The 24,393-nt window shown below is 38.4% G+C and overlaps 1 protein-coding gene across 2 annotated transcripts; it reads left to right on the top strand.

Moving 5' to 3' along the window:
* Positions 1-1,037: 1,037 nt before the first annotated feature.
* On the top strand, positions 1,038-23,613 carry casq1b (calsequestrin 1b). 2 transcript variants are annotated; one of them, XM_056749586.1, is made up of 12 exons: positions 1,038-1,413; positions 11,739-11,771; positions 14,883-14,976; positions 15,226-15,326; positions 15,401-15,512; positions 19,445-19,518; positions 19,668-19,798; positions 19,903-19,948; positions 21,965-22,019; positions 22,118-22,218; positions 23,141-23,215; positions 23,308-23,613. In XM_056749586.1, exons 1-12 carry the CDS (start codon positions 1,177-1,179, stop codon positions 23,473-23,475), a joined length of 1,227 nt encoding a protein of 408 aa, XP_056605564.1. In that variant the 5' UTR covers positions 1,038-1,176; the 3' UTR covers positions 23,476-23,613. The 2 variants fall into 2 exon arrangements, with proteins under 2 accessions (XP_056605564.1, XP_056605565.1); XM_056749587.1 differs by lacking the exon at positions 11,739-11,771.
* The last annotated feature ends 780 nt before the right edge of the window (positions 23,614-24,393 follow it).

Below are 24,393 nucleotides of genomic sequence, written 5' to 3'. Positions count from 1 at the left end.
CTCCTCTTGCTCTCTGTCCATTGTTGGCATCCATTGTTCAAAACAGGTAATCTGACCTTCAATCTATTTATAGGCCAATACTACCATAAAGCAGTGATTGGATAGTGATCAGTTAAGCAATTAGTGTTTCCACATGTGAGGAGTGTGTGTGTGACCTGGTGATTACGTGTAGCATTTTGATTGGTTGTGTTTGGAAAAGGAAAGCAAATCACTTCCTGTTAGATTTTTGTGTTTTAGGTAGAGAATTGTGTGTAGTGTTTTGAAAAAAGTGTATTATGCAATAAACACTGAGTCAAAGGCTGAGAAATAGCTTATGGTTTTGGAGATTTGGTGTGTAGTTTTGCACTTTGAGTGAGAGGTTTCAAAAAGCATGTGACATGAAAAGATTTTGTGTGTAAGCAGTTGGAAAAAATTGTAATAGCCTAATTATTGTCAAAATTATTTTATACAGTGCATTACTATTATTTTTTCTCTTTGTGCACAAGTGAAAAACATCATGCAAAAACGAAGTGCAAAACTCTTGTGTTAATAAATCTTGTTCATGTACAGTAGAACGTTCAGCTCAAGTGTGCCTGGCCAGCTGTATCAGGGTGAAACTAGATACTTCAGCTTTTCTGTTATGACAGCTACACTATAATGACATACACCAGGGCTGCCATCTTGCTTTCACTGTCCGAAAACTTATTTTTAGTAAGGGTCAAAGCCCTGAAGAACTTAATATGGCAAGGAATCTTGTCACCCAGCCTCTTTGGTCTCTAGCTTCTGCTCTGCTTTGAGAATGTTTTCTTGAACAGGTGAAAACTGTCACATTTTACTCCACCCATTTACAGCATTTCTTGCAACCATAAATGATAGTTAACTTAATAACCTTGACTATCTTTGATCTGGATGAAACCCGAGTCTCATATTAGGATTCAACCGACAACGTCAGACCAACCCCACATCCAGAGCTAAATCCGCCCTCCAGCTTTCACCCCACCCCAGAGGGCACCAGCTAGCTAACATGTACATGTATCTTTGTAACAGGGAATGTGGAAAGCAAGTCCTGCTCCGCTCCGGGTGGCAGGCACACGAACTGGACCTTGTTCCTAATAGTTTGATCTTAATTAGGAGCAAAGCAAAATAGAAAAACTGAGATAATCTTTTTAACTCTTTCACGTGGGACAACCAGGAGACATGAGGTGGGGTTTGGTGTTGGTGGAGGTTCTGCTATCCTTGGGTTCTCTCAGTTGGGGTGAGAAGGGCTTGGAGGTCCCGGAATATGACGGGCTAGACCGGGTCCATCAACTGACTTACAAAACCTATAAGTCTGTGATGAAGAATTATGATGTCATGGTGATCTACTATCACAAACCTGTTGGGGTGGACCCCATGTCCAGGAAGCAGTTTGAAGTGGAGGAACTCGCTTTGGAGGTATGTGAAATGATGAGGAGAACTTGAGGAGGGGATGATACAGTAAGAGTTGGGAAAGTTCCAAGTATTTGTGTATATTGACTCCCAGTGGAGCAGCTGGTGTCAATGGAAACAGGGTTGAAACCAATTGGAGGCAGGTTGGGCTCTGGGTCCATTTTAACATATTTGTTACGACCGGTTTAGATCAAACAAATGCTGCCCTATTTTGGCATGTTTTGCACATCATAGAGTGCTTTTGTAAAATAGGGACAGACCCAACTGTTGGTTTAAATTAACCTACAAAATGTCCATATTTGACCCCAAACATGGGCAGAAACAACCTAGCAGTCAACCTATCATTGCATCACATTGCCAACGGCTGGATTTGGCCATGTTTTATCCAATCATGGATGGAAAGTGTTGTCAAAAAGAGCTGTAGAGAAAGTGATTTAAAGCCACGCCCCCTCCAAAACACATGAATGTGCACAGCAGAAGCTTTGTTTTTGGAAATGTGAGTGGTAATTTTCTTGTAACTTTGAAGATATAATAGTTTCTGATTAGACACTGGACGCTTTTGTCATTGAGCTAATTATTGAAACTATAAGTGACATAATGCGTTACTTTCAAAACCCTTTAAAATCAAATCATACCATGCACTGAACCGGTCCAAAAGAATCTCTGCAACCGTGTCATCTTCTTTGGTCATATGACTCCTGCTGTTGACTGCACCATGAAGACGCATTACAAATGCTGAAAGAGCTTTTAACTCTTTGCTGATGCAGACGTTTTTGTTCGTCATGTTTATAGGACCGCTTTTTCATAGATCATTTGTTGTGGGTTCATGAGAAAAGTTATGTTGCTGGTCTTTGCCTGCCATTCTCCCTGTCTCAACAGTGAACGTGAAGATGAAAAACTGTCTGTGTGAACAGGCTGCACAGTGGTATGCAAGAATACATTGACTGACAGGGAACACATCCTATGTGATATCCGAATAAAATAATTAGAATTTTTTTGGTTTTCAACCTTCCGAAGGGACGATATACAGTATATTCAAATTATACTTATTAAAAGGCTTGTTGAAACGCTTGATTCTGATTGGCCATTCGCAACATTTGCAGCAAGACAGTTTTTGACAAATGTATTTTAATAACATATATGACATTATGTGGTGGTTTCCCGGACAGGGCTTAAACCTAGTCCCAGACTAACATAAATTTTAGAGGTGTTTTATTCGTGAACAACTTTCCAACGTGATTACGTGAACTCGTGGGCGTGCTACATGGAGGCACTCTAAGGCAGTGCAAGCCATATGTTTGTGTTTAAAAGGTATATTTTTTGGAAATTACCAATTGTTTCTATGGACAACACTCTTATTCAATCTTTTGAAGCTGCGATGAATCTGGAATTTGGACCTAAACCAATAGCCCCCTTTTAAGTGCATTATATGGATAAGAACCCCAGATATCTTTCCTCATGAGCCTCAATTTGTTTTTGATAGAACAAATAAACACACGGACGGCTTGTATGACATGTGGGTGAATGAATTATCTTGAAATTAAAATTGTATTGTTAATTGCATAGGATGCAATGCATACACTGAAAAAAATAATTCTTGAGGATTAGTAAATATTACCCATGCAAATCAGTTAAATTTTACTTACATATACTATTATTTGTTATTTGATCAATAAAAGCATTTGATGTGATCTCCTGTTTCTGACCATTTTTAGATAAATTCAAGCTTCTCTGAATAAGTCATATTTAGCGTTTAATTATTCAATATTTAGCATTCATAATAGGTGGATTAACTGTTGTTGGTTACATAAACTAATATTACTCCATTTGTTATAAGTAATTAATATTGAGAAATGTTGGGTAGACTTTATCTAATATATTTTAGTGTCTCAAATTTAGGGACTCTTTACTAAAAAACAAATAATAAAATCTACTCAATCTAATTGAGTGGAAATCCTTGCCTCAATTGTATTAAGTAGATTCAGGAAGTTTGCATGTTGTTTACTTTGCTACCTAGTATATGTGAGTAACATTTAACTGATGTGCATGTGTAATATTTATTAACCTTCAAGAATCATTTTTTTCCAGTGTAGACTCAACTAGGCGAACTGACCCTGTTTCCTACCAATACTTAACAATGTTTCCTTTACTCAGAAACATGTCAAGTTAAATATGTCTCATGCCTATTGTATTGCTGGTTGCAACAGGGAGACTGAAATCTTCTATGGCTGATTTGCCTCTTCATCAGAATGTGAATCTGTCTGAAAGCACAGTTAATCCGTTAAGCTATCACAGCTCTACCATCACAGACCCCCACAGAAACTCCCTTCTAATAATGGACTGTTGAAACGGCATTAGTCTTGTGCTTTCTGGATTTTTCACTTGAGCTGGCATGTTAGAAGACACCAGTTATTCAGATAAAGTGTAGACGCATACATTCAGGCAAAATTTGATCAGATTATATACCATTTCATTTCCAATGCAAGGCACAATGTGTAAAGCATTTTTTTATTTTTGTCTTTCCTGTTTATATCAATTTATGCTAAAAGCAAGTGCCTTTAGATACTTTATCTTTCCGATAAAGACACACAAGCCATCTCATGGATATTTGTGACTATTTCACAAGGTTGATAATTAGTGTTGTTAGTTAGTACACTCTTTAAAATAAGAAGTAGCCTGCTTCAAGAGTTTATTCACAACGCTACAGAAGATCCAAATATTTATTCAAAGGTTCTTATAACCATTTATTTTATAATCTCAAGGACTTTTTCCACTACAAAGAACGTTTGTGACACAGAATAGTTCCATGGATGTTGAAGATTTCTTAATTGAACAATTCAAGGCAAGGCAAGTTTATTTATATAGCACATATCATACACAGGTGTAATTCAAAGTGCTTTACATAGAACGATTGACAGAAAGAAATAAAATGTATCTTTAAAATGCAAATGATTTAAGATAAAAAAAACTTTAGGTTTTTAAGAAACAATAAAACAGCAATAAAATTGATTAAAAAATGTTAGTGTATATATGAAAAGAATAAGCAAAATAAAAATAATTTAGAAATAAAAGTGCAGTTGATGTAAACCAGAACAGTGCTCGGTTTCTGAATGCACAGCTAAACAAGGGTGTTTTTAATCTGGATTTAAAAGTAGCTGCTGTTGATGAACATCTGATGTCTTCTGTAAGCAGATTCCAGCTACGGGTGGCGTAATGACTAAACGCTCGTCCTGTTTTGAGTGAATCCTTGTTATCTCTAACTGACTTGATCCTGATGATCTGAGAAGTCTGTTTGGTTTGTATTCAATGAGCATATCTGAGATGTATTTAGGTCCTAGACCATCAAGTGATTTATAGACAATTAATAATAATTTGAAGTTGATTCTAAAAGTAACTGGTAACCAGTGTAAGGACCTGAGGATTGGAGTGATATGCTCCGATTTTTTGGTTCTGGTCAGAATCCTGGCAGCAGCATTCTGCATGAGCTGCAGCTGTCTGATTGTCTTTTTGGGAAGACCTGTAAGGAGTCCATTACAGTAATCCACCCTGCTGGTGATGAATGCATGAACTGGTTTCTCTAAATCTTGGCTTGAGACAAAACATCTGATTCTGACTAGGTCAGACTCCGAAATGACCCCAAGATTTTTTACCTTACTTTGTGTCTTTAGACCTCTTAAGTCAAGGTATGTGTTTACCTTGTTAGTTTCATCCTTGTTACCAAAAACAATGACTTCGGTTTTCTTTTTATTTAACTGAAGAAAGTTTTGACACATCCAGCTGTTAATTTCATCATTGCATTGGCAAAGAGTGTCAATAGGCCTGTAGTCATTGGGTGAGAGGGCTAGGTAGATCTGAGTGTCGTCTGCATAGCTGTGGTAGGCAATTTGGTACTTTTTCATTATTTGGCCAAGTGGGAGCATATACAAATTGAAGAGGAGCGGAGCAAGAATTGAGCCCTGTGGAACACCACAAGTCATGGGTGTCCAGTCAGATTTATGGTTGCCTATGTTCACATAGTAATCTCTCCCTTTAAGGTATGACCCAATTCATTTAAGTACCAACCCAGACCCTAACCCTACCCAGTTTTCCAGCCTTTGTAGGAGTATGGTGTGATCTACCGTGTCAAAAGCAGCACTGAGATCTAGTAGAACCAGAACTGATATTTTGCCTGAATCAGAATTCAGCCAAAAATGGTTCTTCTATGGCATCAAGAAGCCCCTTTTTTAGTAGTAAACTTTTTCAGGTTTAACCTAAATGCTACCAAATATGACAACGGTGGGACACTTTATTGTTTCCCAAAGATTTTACAAATACCTTCACATAACATCAGAATATTCTAAACATTTTTTTTAAAACTTAATTTCATGTTGTTCCCATCTTTTAATGTCACATATGCTTGCTCATGACACGTTATGCTGTATTTCTGCTCATTCTAAGTAATTTATTAATTATTCATGCCTTTATTGTGAAAATATTTGCAGACTTGAGGAAATTTATGTACATGTTTTTTTTTAAATAAAACTAATTAAATTCATGGCATTTAATAGCATTAGGGATATATTGCGTACATATCCACTGGAATTTTTTGTATTTTTTGTAGCATTGCGTAGCCTCTTGCTCAACTCAACTCAACTTTATTTATATAGCGCTTTTTACAATTTTCATTGTTACAAAGCAGCTGTACATGAGACAACTTAAGTCATATACCTGTAAAAACAAGAAGAAGGTGAAAACAACAAAAGACAGACAAACAAATGCTCCACACACACAATATGCATACATACTTACACACATTGACATAGACGCACACACGAGAACACACTCGCACAAACGCACAGTGAAAGCACACATTTGAGATAAAGGAGAGAGAACCACAGGTCAAATATTAAACGGACTATAAATTCTTCTATGCAATATTGATTATGTCTAACTTCTAAATTCTAAAGCAGCCCCCCGGCCAGGCAAATAGTGCAAAACAATATGCAAACGGTGGCGAGGAACCCAAAACTCCAAAAGAGAAAATAAACCTCAGGAGAACCCAGGCCCAAACAGGGGACTTTCCTGTAGCTCAGTGGTAAGAGCAAGGTCGTTGGTTCGATCCCAGGGGATTGCACATACTTAGAAACAAAATTTATAGGATAATGAAATGTAAGTCGCTTTGGATAAAAGCATCTGCCAAATGCTTACATTTAAATGTAAATGTAAGAATCTAGTGTGACGGATGTCATAAATCTGAAAATGTACTTCAAAAGGACTTTCCGAACAATTTACAAAAAAATCGTTCTGCTCCTGCTTCATGAATGAGTCCCACTGAGTGCAGCTGTGACAAATTCTCCATTTATTTATCATTGCATTTCGGGTTTCTCGCCACAGGTTCGTGTTGGCGTGTTGTACTCCTTTAACGCTATATAACCTCATAAATGAGGGAGACTCCTAGGGATTTTTCACTTTTTAGGGAATTTCATTTACAATAAATTGCATTAAAATCATTCGATGCCCACTTTAAAAAAATATATATTAACTAATGTTTATCCACATACAACTGAAATATTTTCATTTTCCCAATTATAGATATAGTACTCCAAGATATAGTGACAAACAAGGTAAAGATTTTTTGTGTTACAAAACAAAATTCCCCTGCCAGTTACATCATAGATTTGCCTCTGAGTACATATGCTCATCTGCTGGTAAAGCTTTTATTCCTCTCTATGACATTTTCCTTCTTCTGAATTTGTAATTAAGCTGTTTTATTATCGTATTCAAATATTTCATCCAGACAGCAGCTACAAGCCCGGATGAATTTTATGCAACCAGACTCCATAGAGACTTTCTGAATGAGTAATCACTTCCAAGCCCCGAGCTCACATGCTTCATTATAGTGCTGTGTGTTTCGGTGCTGATGGAGACCGAGACCTGTTCTTGTATTGGTTAATATAACATTTGAATCGCACCCATAAGTGTGCTCGCGCCTTCAACCATTCCGACAGCTTTCAGTTCAGTACCTCCTGGTTGGAGATCATAGATTTAATAGCCTAATTTCCTTTATTATCAGAGTGAACGGGTTGTACATCACTAGATATTGTCCTTGAGGATTATAGATATTATTATCATACTCAGTTTTAGTTTTGTGATCACACTGCAGCCGATTCATATTTCCCAAGAGCATTTAGATGCTCAACTGTGTGTTCAAATGACAACACTGTTCATTATGTCTTTCGTATAGACACCAAATAAAAAACATAATTCTTTTTTGATAACCATTTGACTATTATTGAAACATAACTTAATTTTGTTACTGTTCACTTCAATTTTATCGCTAAGAAACAGCAAGACCCAGTAAAAATATCCTGTTGCGGTGTGTCTTGAGCACACACTGTCTGTATCTGCTGTTGATGAGAGTCTGTGAAGGAAACAGGTCAGATGTGAGGCCATGATTGCAGTGGCCGGTGGATTGGTATGTTAAAGTCATGGCCAGCAGAAAATCCAAACCTGTTAGATCCTGTAATCCAGTGATACTTTTTCAGTGTGAAAACACAAAACTTGATATGGGCATACTGTGTGTGCGTGGGCGAGAGAGAAAGAGAAATCAAAAAAAGCTTATATTTTTATAAAATTTTTTATCCCTGAACCAGAAGGTCACAGGAATAATTGACCATCTCCTGTGATGGGCTAAGTGTGAAGAGAAATGCAATTTTTTGCTGACCTAATTCATTTTAGAATAAAATGTCAGACCTTTGCAACAATCACAAACAAGTTAAAAAAAATGTTCCTGAGGGGAAAGTTAGACTCAAAATTGTTCAGTTGTACATTTTCACACTAAAGATCCATGATTCTGCCAAAGTGTTTCGGTGTTAAAAAAGTTCACACAAATATTTTTTCAGCGTCTGTCTCTCTCCGAACACATGCTGTCAGTTATTAATCATCGCTGAATCATTTCAGCTGTCATCTTCTCAAAACTAAAACTGCTTAAAATGAACAGTTTGGCGAGCCAAATGTCAAGCAGAATTATTTCACAAAGAAAAATAAGAAAATTAAAGACTTTTATATGATTTACACATTATAAAGGTGACTCGAGCATTCATTTGAAATAACCTGAATAAGGTGCCGACGGATTTCTGAGGGATTTTAGTTAATGAAACATACTGAATATACACAGATAATAGATCATTTAACCCTCTGGTGTATTTTGAAGTCCACAGTCAACGCAGACATCTATCAGGAAATTTTGGGGCAGGAAGATGAGGAAGATGAGAGACACCAGACCCAACAATGCAGATGAAGGCCGCTATCAAAGCAACCTGCGCTTCAATTACACCTGAGCAGTGCCACAGGCTGATTGCTTCCATGCCATGCCGAATTGATGCAGTAATCCATGCAAAAGGAGGCCTAACCAAGTACTTCTCAGAAGTCTTACATTTCAGTTTAAAATATCCTTATTTTATTGATCTTATATAATATTCTAATTTCCTAAGACTCAGAATTCTGCGTTTTCATTATCTGTAAGACATAATCATCAAAATTTTAAGAAATAAACGCTTGAAATATTTTACACTATGTGTCATGAATCTATATGAAATATATGGGTTTCCATCCATCCATCCATTTTCTTCCGCTTATCCGGGGCCGGGTCGCGGGGGCAGCAGTCTAAGCAGAGATGCCCAGACTTCCCTCTCCCTAGACACTTCCTCCAGCTCTTCCGGGGGGACACAGAGGCGTTCCCAGGCCAGCCGGGAGACATAGTCCCTCCAGCGTGTCCTAGGTCTTCCCCGGGGTCTTCTCCCGTTGGGGCATGCCCGGAACACCTTATGGGAAGGCGTCCAGGGGGCATCCGGAAAAGATGCCCGAGCCACCTCAGCTGGCCCCTCTCGATGTGGAGGAGCTGCGGATCTACTCTGATCTCCTCCCGAGTGACCGAGCTTCTAACCCTATTTCTAAGGGATCGCCCAGCAACCCTGCGGAGAAAGCTCATTTCGGCTGCCTGTATCCGGGATCTTGTCCTTTCGGTCATGACCCACAGCTCATGACCATAGGTGAGAGTAGGAACGTAGATTGACCGGTAAATCGAGAGCTTCGCCTTGCGGCTCAGCTCCTTCTTCACCACGACAGACCGGTACAGCGACTGCATTACTGCAGAAGCTGCACCGATCCGTCTGTCAATCTCCCGTTCCATCCTTCCCTCACTCGTGAACAAGACCCCCAGATACTTGAACTCCTCCACTTGAGGCAGGAACTCTCCACCTACCTGAAGTGAGCAAGCCACCCTTTTCCGACTGAGAACCATGGCCCCAGATTTGGAGGTGCTGATTCTCATCCCAGCCGCTTCACACTCGGCTGAAAACCGTCCCAGTGCATGCTGAAGGTACTGGTCTGATGGGGCCAGCACGATGACATTATCCGCAAAGAGCAGAGATGAAATCGTGTGGTCCCCAAACCCGACGCCCTCCGGCCCCTGGCTGCGCCTAGGAATTCTGTCCATAAAAATTATGAACAGAACCGGCGACAAAGGGCAGCCCTGCCGGAGTCCAACATGCACCGGGAACAAGTCTGACTTACTGCCGTCAATGCGAACCAAGCTCCTGCTTCTGTCGTACAGGGACCGGATAGCCCTTAGCAAAGGGTCCCGAATCCCATACTCCCGGAGCACCCTCCACAAGATGCCGTGAGGGACACAGTCGAATGCCTTCTACAAATCCACAAAACACATGTGGATTGGTTGGGCAAACTCCCATGAACCCTCCAGCAACCTGGAGAGGGTATAGAGCTGGTCCAGTGTTCCACGACCGGGACGGAAACCACACTGTTCCTCCTGAATCCAAGGTTCTACCATCGGCCGGATTCTCCTCTCCAGTACCCTAGCATAGACTTTCCCTGGGGAGGCTGAGAAGTGTGATCCCCGATAGTTTCTTAAAAAGAGGGACCACCACCCCGGTCTGCCAGTCCAAGGGCACTGTCCCCGACTGCCACGCGATGCTGCAGAGGCGTGTCAACCAAGACAGACCCACAACATCCAGAGACTTGAGGTATTCAGGGCGGATCTCATCCACCCCCGGTGCCCTGCCTGACTTCAGCCCGGGTGATTGACGAGTCCGCCTCCCAGCCCTCGGCCTCTGCTTCCTCAATGGAAGACGTGACGGTGGGATTGAGGAGATCCTCAAAGTATTCCTTCCATAGCCCGATGATATCCCTGGTTGAGGTCAACAGCTGCCCCCCTCCACTGTAAACAGCGTTGGTAGGGCACTGCTTCCCCCTCCTGAGGCGCCGGACGGTTTGCCAGAATCTCTTCGAGGTCGACCGATAGTCTTTCTCCACGGCCTCACCAAACTCCTCCCAGGCCGAGTTTTTGCCTCGCCAACCACCCGGGCTGCAGTCCGCTTCCGGTGTCCACCACCAGGTTCGGGGATTGCCGCCTCGACAGGCACCGGAGACCTTACGGCCACAGCTCCGAGTGGCTGCGTTGACAATGGAGGTGAAGAACATGGTGCACTCGGACTCAATATCTCCAGACTCCCTCGGGATCTGGTCGAAGCTCTGCCGGAGGTGGAAGTTGAAGATCTCTCTGACAGGCGATTCGGCCAAACGTTCCCAACAGACCCTCACAGTACGTTTGGGTCTGCCGAGTCTGTCCAGCTTCCTCCCCCGCCATCGGATCCAACTCACCACCAGGTGGTGATCGGTTGACAGCTCCGCCCCTCTCTTCACCCGAGTGTCCAAGACATACGGCCGTAGGTCAGATGAAACAACCACAAAGTCGATCATCGACCTCCGGCCAAGGGTGTCCTGGTGCCATATGCACTGATGGACACCCTTATGCTTAAACATGGTGTTTGTTATGGCCAAACTGTAACTAGCACAGAAGTCCAATAGCAGAACACCTTATATGGGTTTCACTTTCTGAAATGAGTGACAAAATTTTTTTTTTTTTCAATGTATTCTATTTTTTAGATGTACCTGTATGTATGGTTATTGGACAAATAAAAAATAATTGTTTTCTTTTTTTGTGGGTTCAGGGGGCTGACTTCGAAAAGTAGACAATTTCGTAACGATCAGTTTAGGGGAACTATTTTTATATAAAAAAAGATTTTGGTCAAATATGTCCACAAGATTGTTATAGAGTTTAAAGATTAATTCACAAACATGTTCAGAAACATCACCCTGATTTTTACGTTACCTGAACGTTCTGTCTGAAAAGCACATTTCAGCATGTTGTTCAGCATCTGTTCATGATCATGAGCATGTTTGATAATATCCCTGCAAATATTATTCAGAGCTCAGTTTATCTGATTGTTTAACGGTTTAATGCGTTACTCTGATGAACTGACCTCTCTCTACAGTTGCTAACAAGCCCCGCCGCTCTGACCTACCAGGTATGTTCAAGCCTTCACATGACTAGTTTCAAATCACGTTTGTTTGTTTGTTTGTTTTCTTTTTCACACTTTTCACTAAAGCTTCATCCAAAATATCTGAGCAGCATCCTTCTTCCCTCTCTAGGGCTGCTCAATGTCCACTGTAAAGCCCTTTTATGACAAATGAATGGTTTGTAAGAACTGGAGAGAATGAAGGATGCTTCTTCAGACGTGTTGGATGTGGCTGGCGGTGAGAGCTGTCGCAGTGAGTTTTTACAGGATTGCACTTCCTGTGAGTTCGAAACGCAACACGTGTCCAGCTGCATATATTAACCGCTCTGTGTGCTTATTCATCTTTTTATGAATTCTGAGCTCAACTTCCATAGGAGCAGAGCATGTCTCACAATCTGTAGATGTAAGCCACTTTTGCATTTGTTTAGTGAGACGGGAACCAGCTCTAATATAGCAATGAGATATCTCGCAGTGAGTCGTGTTGATGCATATGAATCTGTTAGGACTATCGCGGTTTTAGATTATTGCAGTCTGGGGAAATGAAGGATATATCTGACCTTGCTTTCCAAAAATCCAAAAAATGTGCAACCTTCTGTAAAACTGTCTGTTCGGTTATGAGGTACCCAGACACCAACAGAGCAGGTGAAAACCATTGAATCAATGTAAAAATTGGTTGATTTGTTAATGTTAATTCCATTGAGTAAATATTACTTGCAATTAATGTTGAAAAAAACAACTGTGACGTTTGCTTTAATTGGGACCCTAACTCTTGACTTTCATTAACCCAACTCTCTGTCATCTTTTAATGTCAACAGTAGTGTTTCAATAAGAACCTATGTTTAGTGATAAAGAAAGAGATGTTCTGAAAAGCGGATGTTAGAACAATTTAATTTGTGTCATGCGGTAGCAAAATAAAAAAAACAGCTTGTTTAAGTAATACAAATAGGGTGTCAACATTCTGGTTCACAAGTGTAAAACAAAAAAGATAAAATGTAACCCTGTATCACAAAACCAGTCTGAAGTAGCACAGGAACATTTTCAGTAAAACACCAAAATACATTGTATGGGGAAAAATGATCGATTTTTCTTATATGCCAAAATTCTTTAGTATATTACGTAAAGATCATGTTCCAGGAAGATATTTTGTAAATTTCCTACCTTAAACATATAAAAACTTTATTTTTGCAAGTGGATGGCAGGCTGCAGCAGCTCGCAAATTTCTGAATATTTTTTTTTTGCTCCATCAGGTTCCATAGTTTTCATCTGTCTCATATAAGACTGGTTTTGTAGTCCAGGGTAATTTTACTGGCACACTCAGTCCTATTCTAGCAATGGGTATTTTTATAAATAGAGTTTTTCCTTCTTCGTAAAAAAAACTGCATCCACAAGAAATGGCAAAAACACTGTAAAGCGCTGTCAAAAGCATGCCAAAAGCAGTGTCGGCCAATCAGATGCCTGCAAACTGACGTCAATTAAAGAAGATAGCAGCACACAATCTAACATCAACTCCACTTTCACCGACTTCACGACAATACTGAAGCCAATGTGGATGAACAACCAAATTCTCTTTTTATTCTATATGATTTTTAGATTAGATTAGATTCAACTTTATTGTCATTACACATATACAAGTACAGTGTAACGAAATGTAGTTTAGGTCAGGATATATAGTGTGAATAAATACAGAATACAATATTAGGAAAATACTATACAATGGGCATGTACTATGAAAATATGACAGTCGGTATGTAACTATGAACAATATTCACAGTATATAGCCTTCTGTTTATATTGTTCATAGTACATGCCCATTGTATAGTATTTTCCTAATATTGTATTCTGTATTTATTCACACTGTATATCCTGCACTTGCTTATTGCACTTCTGGTTAGACCTATACTACATTTCATTACACTGTACTTGTATATGTGTAATGACAATAAAGTTGAATCTAATCTAATCTAATCTAAAAATCATATAGAATAAAAAGAAAATTTGAAAATACTCATAATTGTGTGGACAAGGCCTCAGACATCAACAGTTCTGATTAAAATCTCTACAAGGGTGAATCATCAAACAAATTCAAATAAACAGATCCACTGCAATGCATGATGGGAGTCATGAATGAGTGTTCACACATTATTACTAGCACAACACACGCAAAAGTTATTAATGTAAATTCATAGTGATGAACTTTGCACAATTTTCTGATACTGCTAATTATCATTTCTCTTTGCTTCGACAAATATTCGTTACTACACATGGACAGCCAAAATAAACCTGCCATTGAAAGATTAGAGTCAAGAGCCCATCTAATGGCTAAAATACACTACAAGACTTTTGCTCAGACTTTGCCCCGATTTTCTGTCTGGACTTATTGCAGAAAGTCTGTTCCAGTCTGCAGATTTGATCAGTTAGTGTGTTTCTATCTGAAACTTTCAAAAAGTCTGCAAGTGTATGACATCTAGTAAAAATCTGTTCATATTTTAAAAGTCTTGTAGCGTATTCCAGCCAAAAAGCAAACACTGATCACTATAATGGTGGATTGTTGAAATAAGAAAAAACAATCAACATTAATTGCAGGTGCAAATGTGATATTGATTCAATGCAATTAACAATGTTACAAATCAACATTTTTTAACATTGATTCAATGGTCGCTGCTGGGTATGGTGCAGTCGGAATGCAAATATATCTTAGAGCATCTTAAAGTATTTTGATTTTGTTTTCAAGTAAAGATAAAGACCAAATAGATTAATAGTTAAAAGTTTTTTTCTAATCTTCTGTCTGATAAGTGCATTTTTTTATACATGCAGTCATTTCAGGCATGTATGTCTGTGTGCATTTGAACATATAGAGTAGAGCAGTTACACGGAAGACCATGTGGAATGTGCATACTTTTTGTTGCATTGGTGTCTAAATATGTTGTCCATACAGTGCATTGGTCAGATCTGTTGTCTATCTTCGGCTCCTATGGGCTGTGAGTTTGAAAGAAACAGCTCTCTTTGTCATTTTGGTTTGTTTAATGCCTGCGATGCTGAATGGCCTGAGCGCACTATTCTTAGAGGGCTTTAAACTCATTAAAATACACGTAGTGTATTTACCCTTTTTTGTTCATTAAGCTGGCTGCCCAGGTGCTCGATGGTTTTGAAGATGAAGACATTGGATTTGCACTGGTGGACTCAAAGAAAGACATCACTGTTGCTAAGAAGCTGGGTAAACCTTTTATTCCTGTCCTTACCTGATCTTAAAATCTTTAAATATTGCAAATTTCATAAAAAAATCTGTAGCTAATGGTAGTCTGTTCCTGGTTGCTCGTGCTGACACAACACTCCTGATTGACTGACTGGACCGAATTGTTATATTTCAAGCTTTTACACTATCTTGTCATCTGTGACTATTGAGACAATGCATCAGACGGCTATGAAATGTTCATGCATTGGTGAGGCACTTGTTTTTTGGCAGGTCTGGATGAGGTGGACAGCATCTACATATTTGCTGATGATGAGGTCATCGAGTACGATGGAGAAATGGCGGCCGACACATTGGTGGAATTCCTCTATGATGTTAGTGATAATGAATCATGATTATTGTTAAACCATTAGGTAATTGAATATTAATGAATCTTTTTCCCTCTCAGGTAATTGAAGAACCCGTGGAGATAATCTATAATGAGAGAGAGCTCAAAGGATTCCATAACATAGAGGAGGACATTAAACTGATAGGATACTTCAAGAGTCAACAATCTCATCGTTAGTACAGTACACACTGTGAAAAAAATGATTCTTGAGTGTTAGTTAATATTACCCATGCAAAATCAGTAAAATGTTACTTACAAATTTTAGGTAGCAAAGTAAACTATATGCAAACTGCAACAATCTGCACTCAGTTCGATTGAGTAGATTTTTTCTATGTTTTTATATAAAGAGTACCTACATGTATCAGATATGAGTCATGACACGCTTAAAGAAATGAGATAAAATCTACCTAATATTTCTCAATATGAATTACTTATTAAAATTGAGTCATATCAGTTTACGTAACGACAGCAGTTAATCTACTTATTATGAATGATAAATATTGAATGATTAAACACTAAATATGACTTGTTCAGAGAAGCTTGAATTTACCTACAAATTCATAATAAGCAGATGAACTGTTGTTAGTTATATAAACTAATATTACTAAATTTTTATAATAAAGTAATTCATATTGAGAAATATTAGGTAGACTTTATCTAATTTATTTTAGTGTCTCATGACCCATATCTGATGAATTTAGGTACTCTTTACTTAAAAACATAGAATAAAATCTACTGTAATTGAGTGCGAATTGTTACCTCAATTTATTAATTAGATTCAGTAAGTTTGCATATAGTTTACTTTCCTACCAAATATATGTAAGTAAAATTTAAATGAAATTGAATGGGTAATATTTACTAACCCTAGTCAGTCTTTTCAGTGCAGTTCAGACAACCTTTGATAAATTCATGGAGACAATATTGTCACTTGTGCAGCAAAATAAATTAATTTTTTAAACATCATTGACAATACTTTTTTTGTAATTTTGCACAATAGATTTTCTTGTAATTTATTCTCACAGCACAACTACAGTTGTGTTCAAAATTATTCAACCCCCACTGAAATTGACTGTTTTGGTCGGTTTGACATTGATTATGATCATTCAGTCATCCTGCTTACAATTAAATCAAAGAGGCACGTGTAGGTCAGACAAATATAACATAACATTTATAATGAAATAACCACAAATGTCTTTTCTGAGCTCACATCATTATCAGTTTTATTCAACCCCCTAGTGACATTCAATCTTAGTACTTAGTACAACATCCTTTTACAGTTATAACAGCTTTTAAACGTGAAGCATAGCTTGACACAAGTGTCTTGCAGCGATCTACGGGTATCTTCGCCCATTCATCATGGGCAAAAGCCTCCAGTTCAGTCACATTCTGAGGCTTGCGCACTGCAACTGCTTTCTTTAAGTCCCACCAGAGGTTCTCAATCTGATTTAAGTCTGGTGACTGCGATGGCCACTTCAAAATTCTCCAGCCTTTAATCTGCAACCATGCTCTAGTGGACTTGGAGGTATGCTTGGGATCATTGTCCTGTTGAAAAGTCCAACGTCTTCCAAGCCTCAGGTTTGTGACGGACTGCATCACATTGTCATCCAATATCTCCTGGTACTGAAGAGAATTCATGGTACCTTGCACATGCTGAAGCTTGCCAGTACCTGCAGAAGCAAAACAGCCCCAAAGCAAGATTGACCCCCCACCATGCTTCACAGTAGGCAAGGTGTTCTTTTCTTCATAGGCCTTGTTCTTCCTCCTCCAAACATAGCGTTGATCCATGGGCCCAAACAGTTCTAATTTTGTTTCATCAGTCCACAGAACACTATCCCAAAACTTCTGTGGTTTGACCACATGACTTTTGACATACTGCAGCCGACTCTTCTTATTCTTTGGGGACAGCAAGGGGGTGCGCATGGAGTTCTGGCATGGAGGCCTTCCAGAGGTGGACAATCCTGGGCCATAAAGTAAAAGTCCTGCCATATTTTTGTTTCACCCATGAACTCAGCAGCTGATTTCACCAGCGGAGGAACCAAAACATTTCTTTCAAGTCACAAGCAAGTCTCAAGTCAAATCTCAAGTCCTCAAAGAGTTAAAGTTAATGAGATGATTAAGTGAGTAATTAAATGATGATTGAGCATTAGTGATGAACACCTGCTGTTATTGAGATGTTGATGTTTTATTGGTTAATTGATGTCACCATCATGGAGATCAGTGTTTGCTTTAGTTGGACTCTTGCCCCTTGACTCTATAGTTAGATTTTGCACTGTATCAATTATTGTACTATTGTAAGGCAGAAAGATCAGTTCTGTGAAGTGTTTAACTCTTCACTGTTTTTTTATGATGAGTTGATCTGAAACTGAAATGTTTGCGGGCAAGATATCTCTTTTTGTTCATATTCATGTTTATCTTTAGCGTGATGATCCCTGTACACTCCGTGTTAAAAATGTATTTCTATCAGTATCACTTAGAAAATTTAAAGCAACAAAACAAATGCTAACTTAAAACCTTCTAGACAGAGATCAAGAACCATCATATGAAGCTCAACAATGGTGACGCTCAACAAAATACTCTTAGCCTCAATGCATGAAAAACTCCCATCATGCAATGCAGTATGACTTATAATTGTCACCACTGTTGAGGTTCATATGATAAATGTTCATGTGTAAAAGACTGATCTCAATATTGAAGCTATATCGTGCAATTGATTTAGGAGGTTTTATTTCCAAATGCAGATCATAAACCCAGAAAGATTTAAACCTGAAACACAAACTATTCAAGATTTGATTTAGCATTGAACAAATGTTTGCTATGAAAAAATATTGTAATTTTTAAGAAGCAATTACCTTTGAAGGAATAGTACATTTATATAGCGCTCAATTGTATATTCCTGTACACCTAAAGTGCTTTATAATCATATGTGGAGAGTCTATGAGACCTCCAGTGCGCTCAAGACATACCAGCTATAGGTGTAGAGGAGAGACAGAAACAGATCCACTTCCTGAAAGGCTCAAGAGCACAACTAAAGCAAACACTGATCACAATTATGGTGGAAATGTTTTTTTTTTCAGCTGATGTCATCCAAGGCTGTGGCTGAAGTCAGTTGTAGTGCTTGTGTTTCTCTTTTCTTCAGTGATGTTGATTGTTAACAGCAGGTGTTCATCACTCAATTATCATTTAATTACTCACTTAATCATCTCATTAACTTTAACTCTTTGAGGACTTGAGATTTGACTTGAGACTTGCTTGTGACTTGAAAGAAATGTTTTGGTTCCTCCGCTGGTGAAATCAGCTGCTGAGTTCATGGGTGAAACAAAAATATGGCAGGACTTTTACTTTATGGCCCAGGATTGTCCACCTCTGAGGCCTTCATTACGCAGGGTGCGCCGTATTGTCTGAGCAGAAACTTCAGTACCCACATCTGACAAATCTTTTCTCAGTTCCTCAGCAGTCACACGGGGACTTTTCTCCACTCTACGCTTCAGGTAGCGCACAGCAGTCAAAGTCAGCATCTTCTTTCTGCCACGACCAGGTAGCGTTTCAACAGTGCCCTTTGCCTTGAATTTGCGAATGATGCTTCCTATGGTGTCTCTTGGTATGTGTAACATCTTTGCAATCTTCTTATAGCCATTGCCCTTCCTGTGAAGAGTAATCACCTGTTCTCTTGTCTTCCTGGACCATTCTCTTGACCTCACCATGTTTGTAACCACACCAGTAAATGTCTAGAAGGAGCTGAGTATCACAAGTCATTTTAAAGCTGCCTAATTGGTGCTTATTAGGCTTTATTGCTGCTCCCTGATATCCACAGGTGTTTTCAATATCTGATTGAAAACACTTCATTGAACCTCTGTTCTTCAGAGTGGTAGTCTTTAAGGGGTTGAATAAGTATGTCAATGAAGAATTCACAAAAGAAACATTTACTACTGTATTACAAAACTAATTGATGTCATTTTAGTTGCATATGGTTCTTTATGAAGTCCTTGTAGGATTTAATTCTGAATACAATTACAAATGTACACTAAATTCCCTAAAACCATTTACAGCATTGGGGGTTGAATAATTTTGAACACAACTGTAAACCATCATGTCTTTTTTTTCCAGAATTCATTGAGTTTGACGATGCAGCAGAGGAATTTCACCCTTTCATCAAATTTTTTGCCACCTTTGAACCAAAGGCAGGTTCCCACATTTACATGCATAAGCAAAAATGTAACTATGACACAGAGTCTCTGCACGTTATTTATTCACCATCAACCATATGAAATAGTTGAAAATTTCAAACATTCATTCATTTAGCGTGGTACTATTTTTTAAATACCTCCAGATTGCTAAGAAATTAAATCTAAAACTCAATGAGGTAGACTTCTATGAGCCCTTCATGGCGCACCCTGTCACCATTCCTGGAAAACCTTACACAGAAGATGACATTGTCAGCTACATTGAAGAACACAACAGGTAAACACAACAGTAATAGTTTAAGAAATATGGTAAAAGAAAAATGATCCTCGGTACTGTACTATTTTTTGTGAATGTGGCTGAATGTTTTCTCCCTTTTTTAGACCGACTCTAAGGAAATTGGAGCCCCACAGCATGTATGAGATCTGGGTAAGGAACAACTTGATTCTGTCTCAATGTTGCAACAATAAACACACTCAACAAGCAGTTTGATTGACAGGCGATCTTACGAGACATGATGTTGTAATCATTAATGTAACGTTACGAATTACAGATGGAAGCGTTCGAGAAGTGGGGTTTTAAGGCTGATAAAATACTAATTGATATCTACACATTGCATGTATGAGCAAGCTTCCAAGATATGCTTTGCGTCCCTGTGATGTGATGACAAACCTCCAGCCTTCAGAGAACAGCATTGGTAGTGACATTTTACATTTAAATTTACATTTATGCATTTGGCAGGCACTTTTATCCAAAGCGACTTACATTGCATTATCCTATACATTTTACATGGGTATGTGCAATCCCCTGGGATCGAACCCACAACCTTAAATTGGTATCGAGATGCTCTTACCACTGAGCTACAGGAAAGCTTTTTAAAGGAAAATGATGTTGTAAAAGCAACAGCTGTACTGTGTTTGTTGTATTAAACACAAATAAAAACTCAGACACTGAAGGACTGTTATTCTTTTCTATACAGAACTAATATTTAAAAGTTTACTTTCGTTTTCACAAAAAGGATAATGTCCGACCGAAACTCTGCCCGAAGTTACTCTCTCTCTAAAATTGTCTTTGCTACAAATGGACGCAAATATTGGTACAATTATTGTAATAGTGATCTCAAATCCTGAATGTATCCCTCGAAAGCATATTGTAGGTCTGAATTTTTCTGTCATTTATCCAGACATTCTTCAATATTTCCCCAGAGAGAGCACATATTTACACAAGGATCAGATGGCTGATACTGAAAGCTTGTCGGACATAGCAACAGGAACACAGGGGGGGCAGGGTTTTTCAATTCTGTGAACTTTGCTTGGTTTTAAATTTTTATTTTATTTTATTTTATTTTCTATTTTATTCTATTCTATATTTTGTGAAAAGTTGAAGTGGAAATCATTGCCACTGCATAATGTTACATATTTACTACATTTGTGACCATGGACTAAAAAAACAGTCTTAAGTACACAGTGAAAAATGTTCTGTAGTTTTTATGGTAAAATACAGGTAGCTGTGGTTACCAGTAAACTACTATAAAAAAACCGGAACATCCTATTTTTATTCATCCAATCAATTCACAGTGAAAACATGAGCCACTGTTCATCTTGGAAATATGTCAGAATACTGAAGACGATCAACACTTCTGCTTCAAAGGGACTGCAGCATAACATTCATGATTTTACATGTTTTATTGTTGTTAAAAGTCACAATTATTGTGATCAGTGTTTGCTTTAGTAGGAATCTTTCACCCTTTATCTGCTAAACAGCATTTTTTGGGGGCAATTTAAAAGTGTTATCCTGTATTTTTTATACAGAGTTTTTAAGACAACAGAATTTCTCTTTATATAACACAGGTGTTTTGGGGGCATTTGTGGTGAAAGATAACAAAATATTGTATGGGTCAAAATAATAGATTTTACTTTTATAACAAATAATCATCAGAATAGTAAGTAAATAGTGTGTAAATTACCTTCCGTAAATATCAAAACCTTATTTTTGTGAGTGGGTGCAGCATGATTGCTGAGAAAAATATTTTGATTTGTTTTGCTCCTTTAAATTTCACAGTTTTAAATAGTTGTATCTCGGCCAAATATTCTCCAATGGAAAGCTTTTTTATTCAGCTTTGAGATTATGTATATTTCGAAAAATTTACCCATAAGACTGGTTTTGTTGTCCACGGTCACGTTTTAGTATATTTGTTTCACATTCATTTCATTATTGACATGCGTTGCCATAAATCTAAACTTTCTCTTTGTCAGATGTTTAATATGCCCAATACAAACTTCATTGTTCCCACTCTTTGGTGTGCTTGTTGTTTGTGCATGTACTGCAGACAATTTTGCTCCTTTAAAATGTTATTTGACTTTATTATTTCTGTTCCTCGTTTTATTAGTTCCACCATTAAGCATTATTGTGACCTTGACTAGCTGTGTGATTTCTGTCCCCTAGGAAGATGATATTAATGGACAGCACATTGTCGCCTTTGCTGAGGAGTCTGACCCAGGTAAAAGCTGTTTTCTTTTGCAGAACCCTTTCACAGTCTAATAAAGCTTAGCTGCCAGAAATTAAGAATTTTTCTTGTTCTTTTTTGCCTTGCGACAGACGGTTATGAGCTCCTGGAAATCTTGAAGGAAGTGGCCCAAGACAACACAGAGAATCCAAACCTAAGCATTATTTGGATTGATCCAGACGACTTCCCGCTGGTATGGTCTGCTGTGATACCCTATCCATATACTTTAGGTTTAAATTACATCAATCCTGCAGGGGTGGACGTCTGAAAATTTTATATTTTTGGTATAGTATCTTAAAGTATAGCATAGATTTGTTGCGCTTATATCCTAGAGAACATTTATCAGCATGCATAATTTTATAAATTTTCAACGTTTATTTGCTTTTGAGAGAATACATTTGCTAAGTAATTAAAAAAATGTGTGCTGGATAAAAAATAAGGAAATGGAATGGCCTAAATTTATAATTTAAAATTAAGCAGTACAAATGATGCAATATCAAACAAGAAAATGAGACACCGAGCTCCCATTGAGTTCTGTTTAGAAATATCTGCTGCCCTCTACAGGACTTTGCCAATGTCAGGTTTTAAAGTAGGTGGACTCCCCCTTCCAATTTACTTTTTTCCAATTGCTAACAAGCGTTTTCCAATACTTTAAGTGCTTTTTAAAACTCTTAACACAGTAACACACATAAACATCACACAGTAAGCCAAATAGCATAGTTAATTTTCTGACCAAAACTAAATTTGGTAATAAATACAAACAATACGTTAAGATTTATGCATTTGGCAGACGCTTTATCCAAAGCAATTTATACATTGCATTATATTATACATTTTTTTCTAATTATGTGCAATCCCTTATATCAAACCCATGACCTTGGCATTGTTAATGGCATGCTCTTACCACTGGTTTACCTTTACCACAAATTAAATGCATACAATAACATTCCAGAGAATTCTGTGCTAATTTTGCACAGGCCTTTGCTACTCTAAAACCTGTCTAAGAACTTCACTGGGCACACACTACAGTACTTAATAAACACATGCAAACAATAGATTTAGTAACCTTTTGTCTGGCAATGTGCACTGACCTTGAACCCCTATGTACCCCGCAGCTGGTGCCTTATTGGGAGAAGACCTTTGGCATCGATCTCTCATCTCCTCAGATTGGCGTGGTGGATGTGGAGGATGTGAGTGGCAGTATAGATATAGGTTGATCAAGCCAAAAGCGATTAAGTGGGTTCATTTGTGACCGTCTTCATTTCATATGTCTGTATGCCAGGCTGACAGTGTGTGGATGGACATGGATGATGAAGAAGATATGCCCACAGCTGACGAGCTGGACACCTGGATCGAAGATGTGATAACAGGCAAAATCCATCCTGATGAGGATGAAGATAATGACAATTATTTTGATGATGAAAATGATGATAATAATGATGATCATTAAATGAATGCCACTGTCACAGGCAACATCTAGCTGTCCACAACAATTTATTAAGTCTGGAACTCTGGTCTCTATATATGTTCACACCGCCTGAACAGTTTGCTTATGGAATATCAACTCATTTAAAAGAATAAACATCAATTTCAGACATGTCTTTTCACCCTTGGAAAACATTTACATTTACATTTAGTCATTTAGCAGACGCTTTTATACAAAGCAACTTACAAAGAGTTAGGGAGCAACAAGCCATATGTCATACAGGAGCCATAATACATTAGGTGCCAAAACAAAGTTACTGGTTTCAACTAAAGCTAGACCACTACCTGTTGAGAGAAAGGGTTAGTTTTATTTTTTACTTGTCTTTCAGGTATTCACAGAAGAGTTGGGGTTTAAGTAGTTTTATGAATGTTGTGAGAGATGTGGTTGACCATAAAGAGTTAGGAAGAATGTTCCACCAGGAAGAAGTTGTGTAGCAGAATGAGAAGGAACGCGATTTACTGTCCTTATGAAAAGGCAGACAAGACGCCGCTGGTTTGCTGAACGCAGGGATCTTGATGGGGTGTAGGAGTGCAGGAGGATGTGAAAGTAAGCCGGTGCAGATCCAGTGATGATCCTGTAGGTAAGCGTTAGTGACTTGAATCTGATACGGGCTTCGACCGGTAGCCAGTGGAGAGAGATGAGAGCATTGCAGTAGTCCAACCTTGAGATTAGCAGGGCTTGGACAAGGAGTTGTGCCGCATGGTCAGTGTTATAGGGTCTCACCTTTACTTCCTGGATGTGAGAGTTGAAGAACTAGCCTACTGTATTTTGTTCATTTTTATTTCAAGAAAGCAGATCGAATTATATTCATCAGAAAGTCTTAGATTTTCACTCCGGAATGTTACAAAGAATATGTTTAAAGAAACACGGTCTCTTGTTTTA

This window comes from Triplophysa dalaica, chromosome 1 (genome assembly GCF_015846415.1).
Source record: "Triplophysa dalaica isolate WHDGS20190420 chromosome 1, ASM1584641v1, whole genome shotgun sequence".
Lineage (NCBI taxonomy): Eukaryota > Metazoa > Chordata > Actinopteri > Cypriniformes > Nemacheilidae > Triplophysa > Triplophysa dalaica.
The sequence above is the reverse complement of the archived record's forward strand: the minus strand, read 5'-3'. Positions and strand labels throughout refer to the sequence as shown.

What these genes read in the sequence shown, in the direction of transcription:
- casq1b (XM_056749586.1), top strand. Translation starts at nt 1,177, where the DNA reads ATGAGGTGGGGTTTGGTGTTGGTGGAGGTTCTGCTATCCTTGGGTTCT. An exon ending in ACAGCATGTATGAGATCTGG is followed by an intron (nt 19,949 to 21,964) that starts GTAAGGAACAAC and finishes TCTGTCCCCTAG; the next exon opens with GAAGATGATATTAATGGACA. An exon ending in TGCTGAGGAGTCTGACCCAG is followed by an intron (nt 22,020 to 22,117) that starts GTAAAAGCTGTT and finishes GCCTTGCGACAG; the next exon opens with ACGGTTATGAGCTCCTGGAA.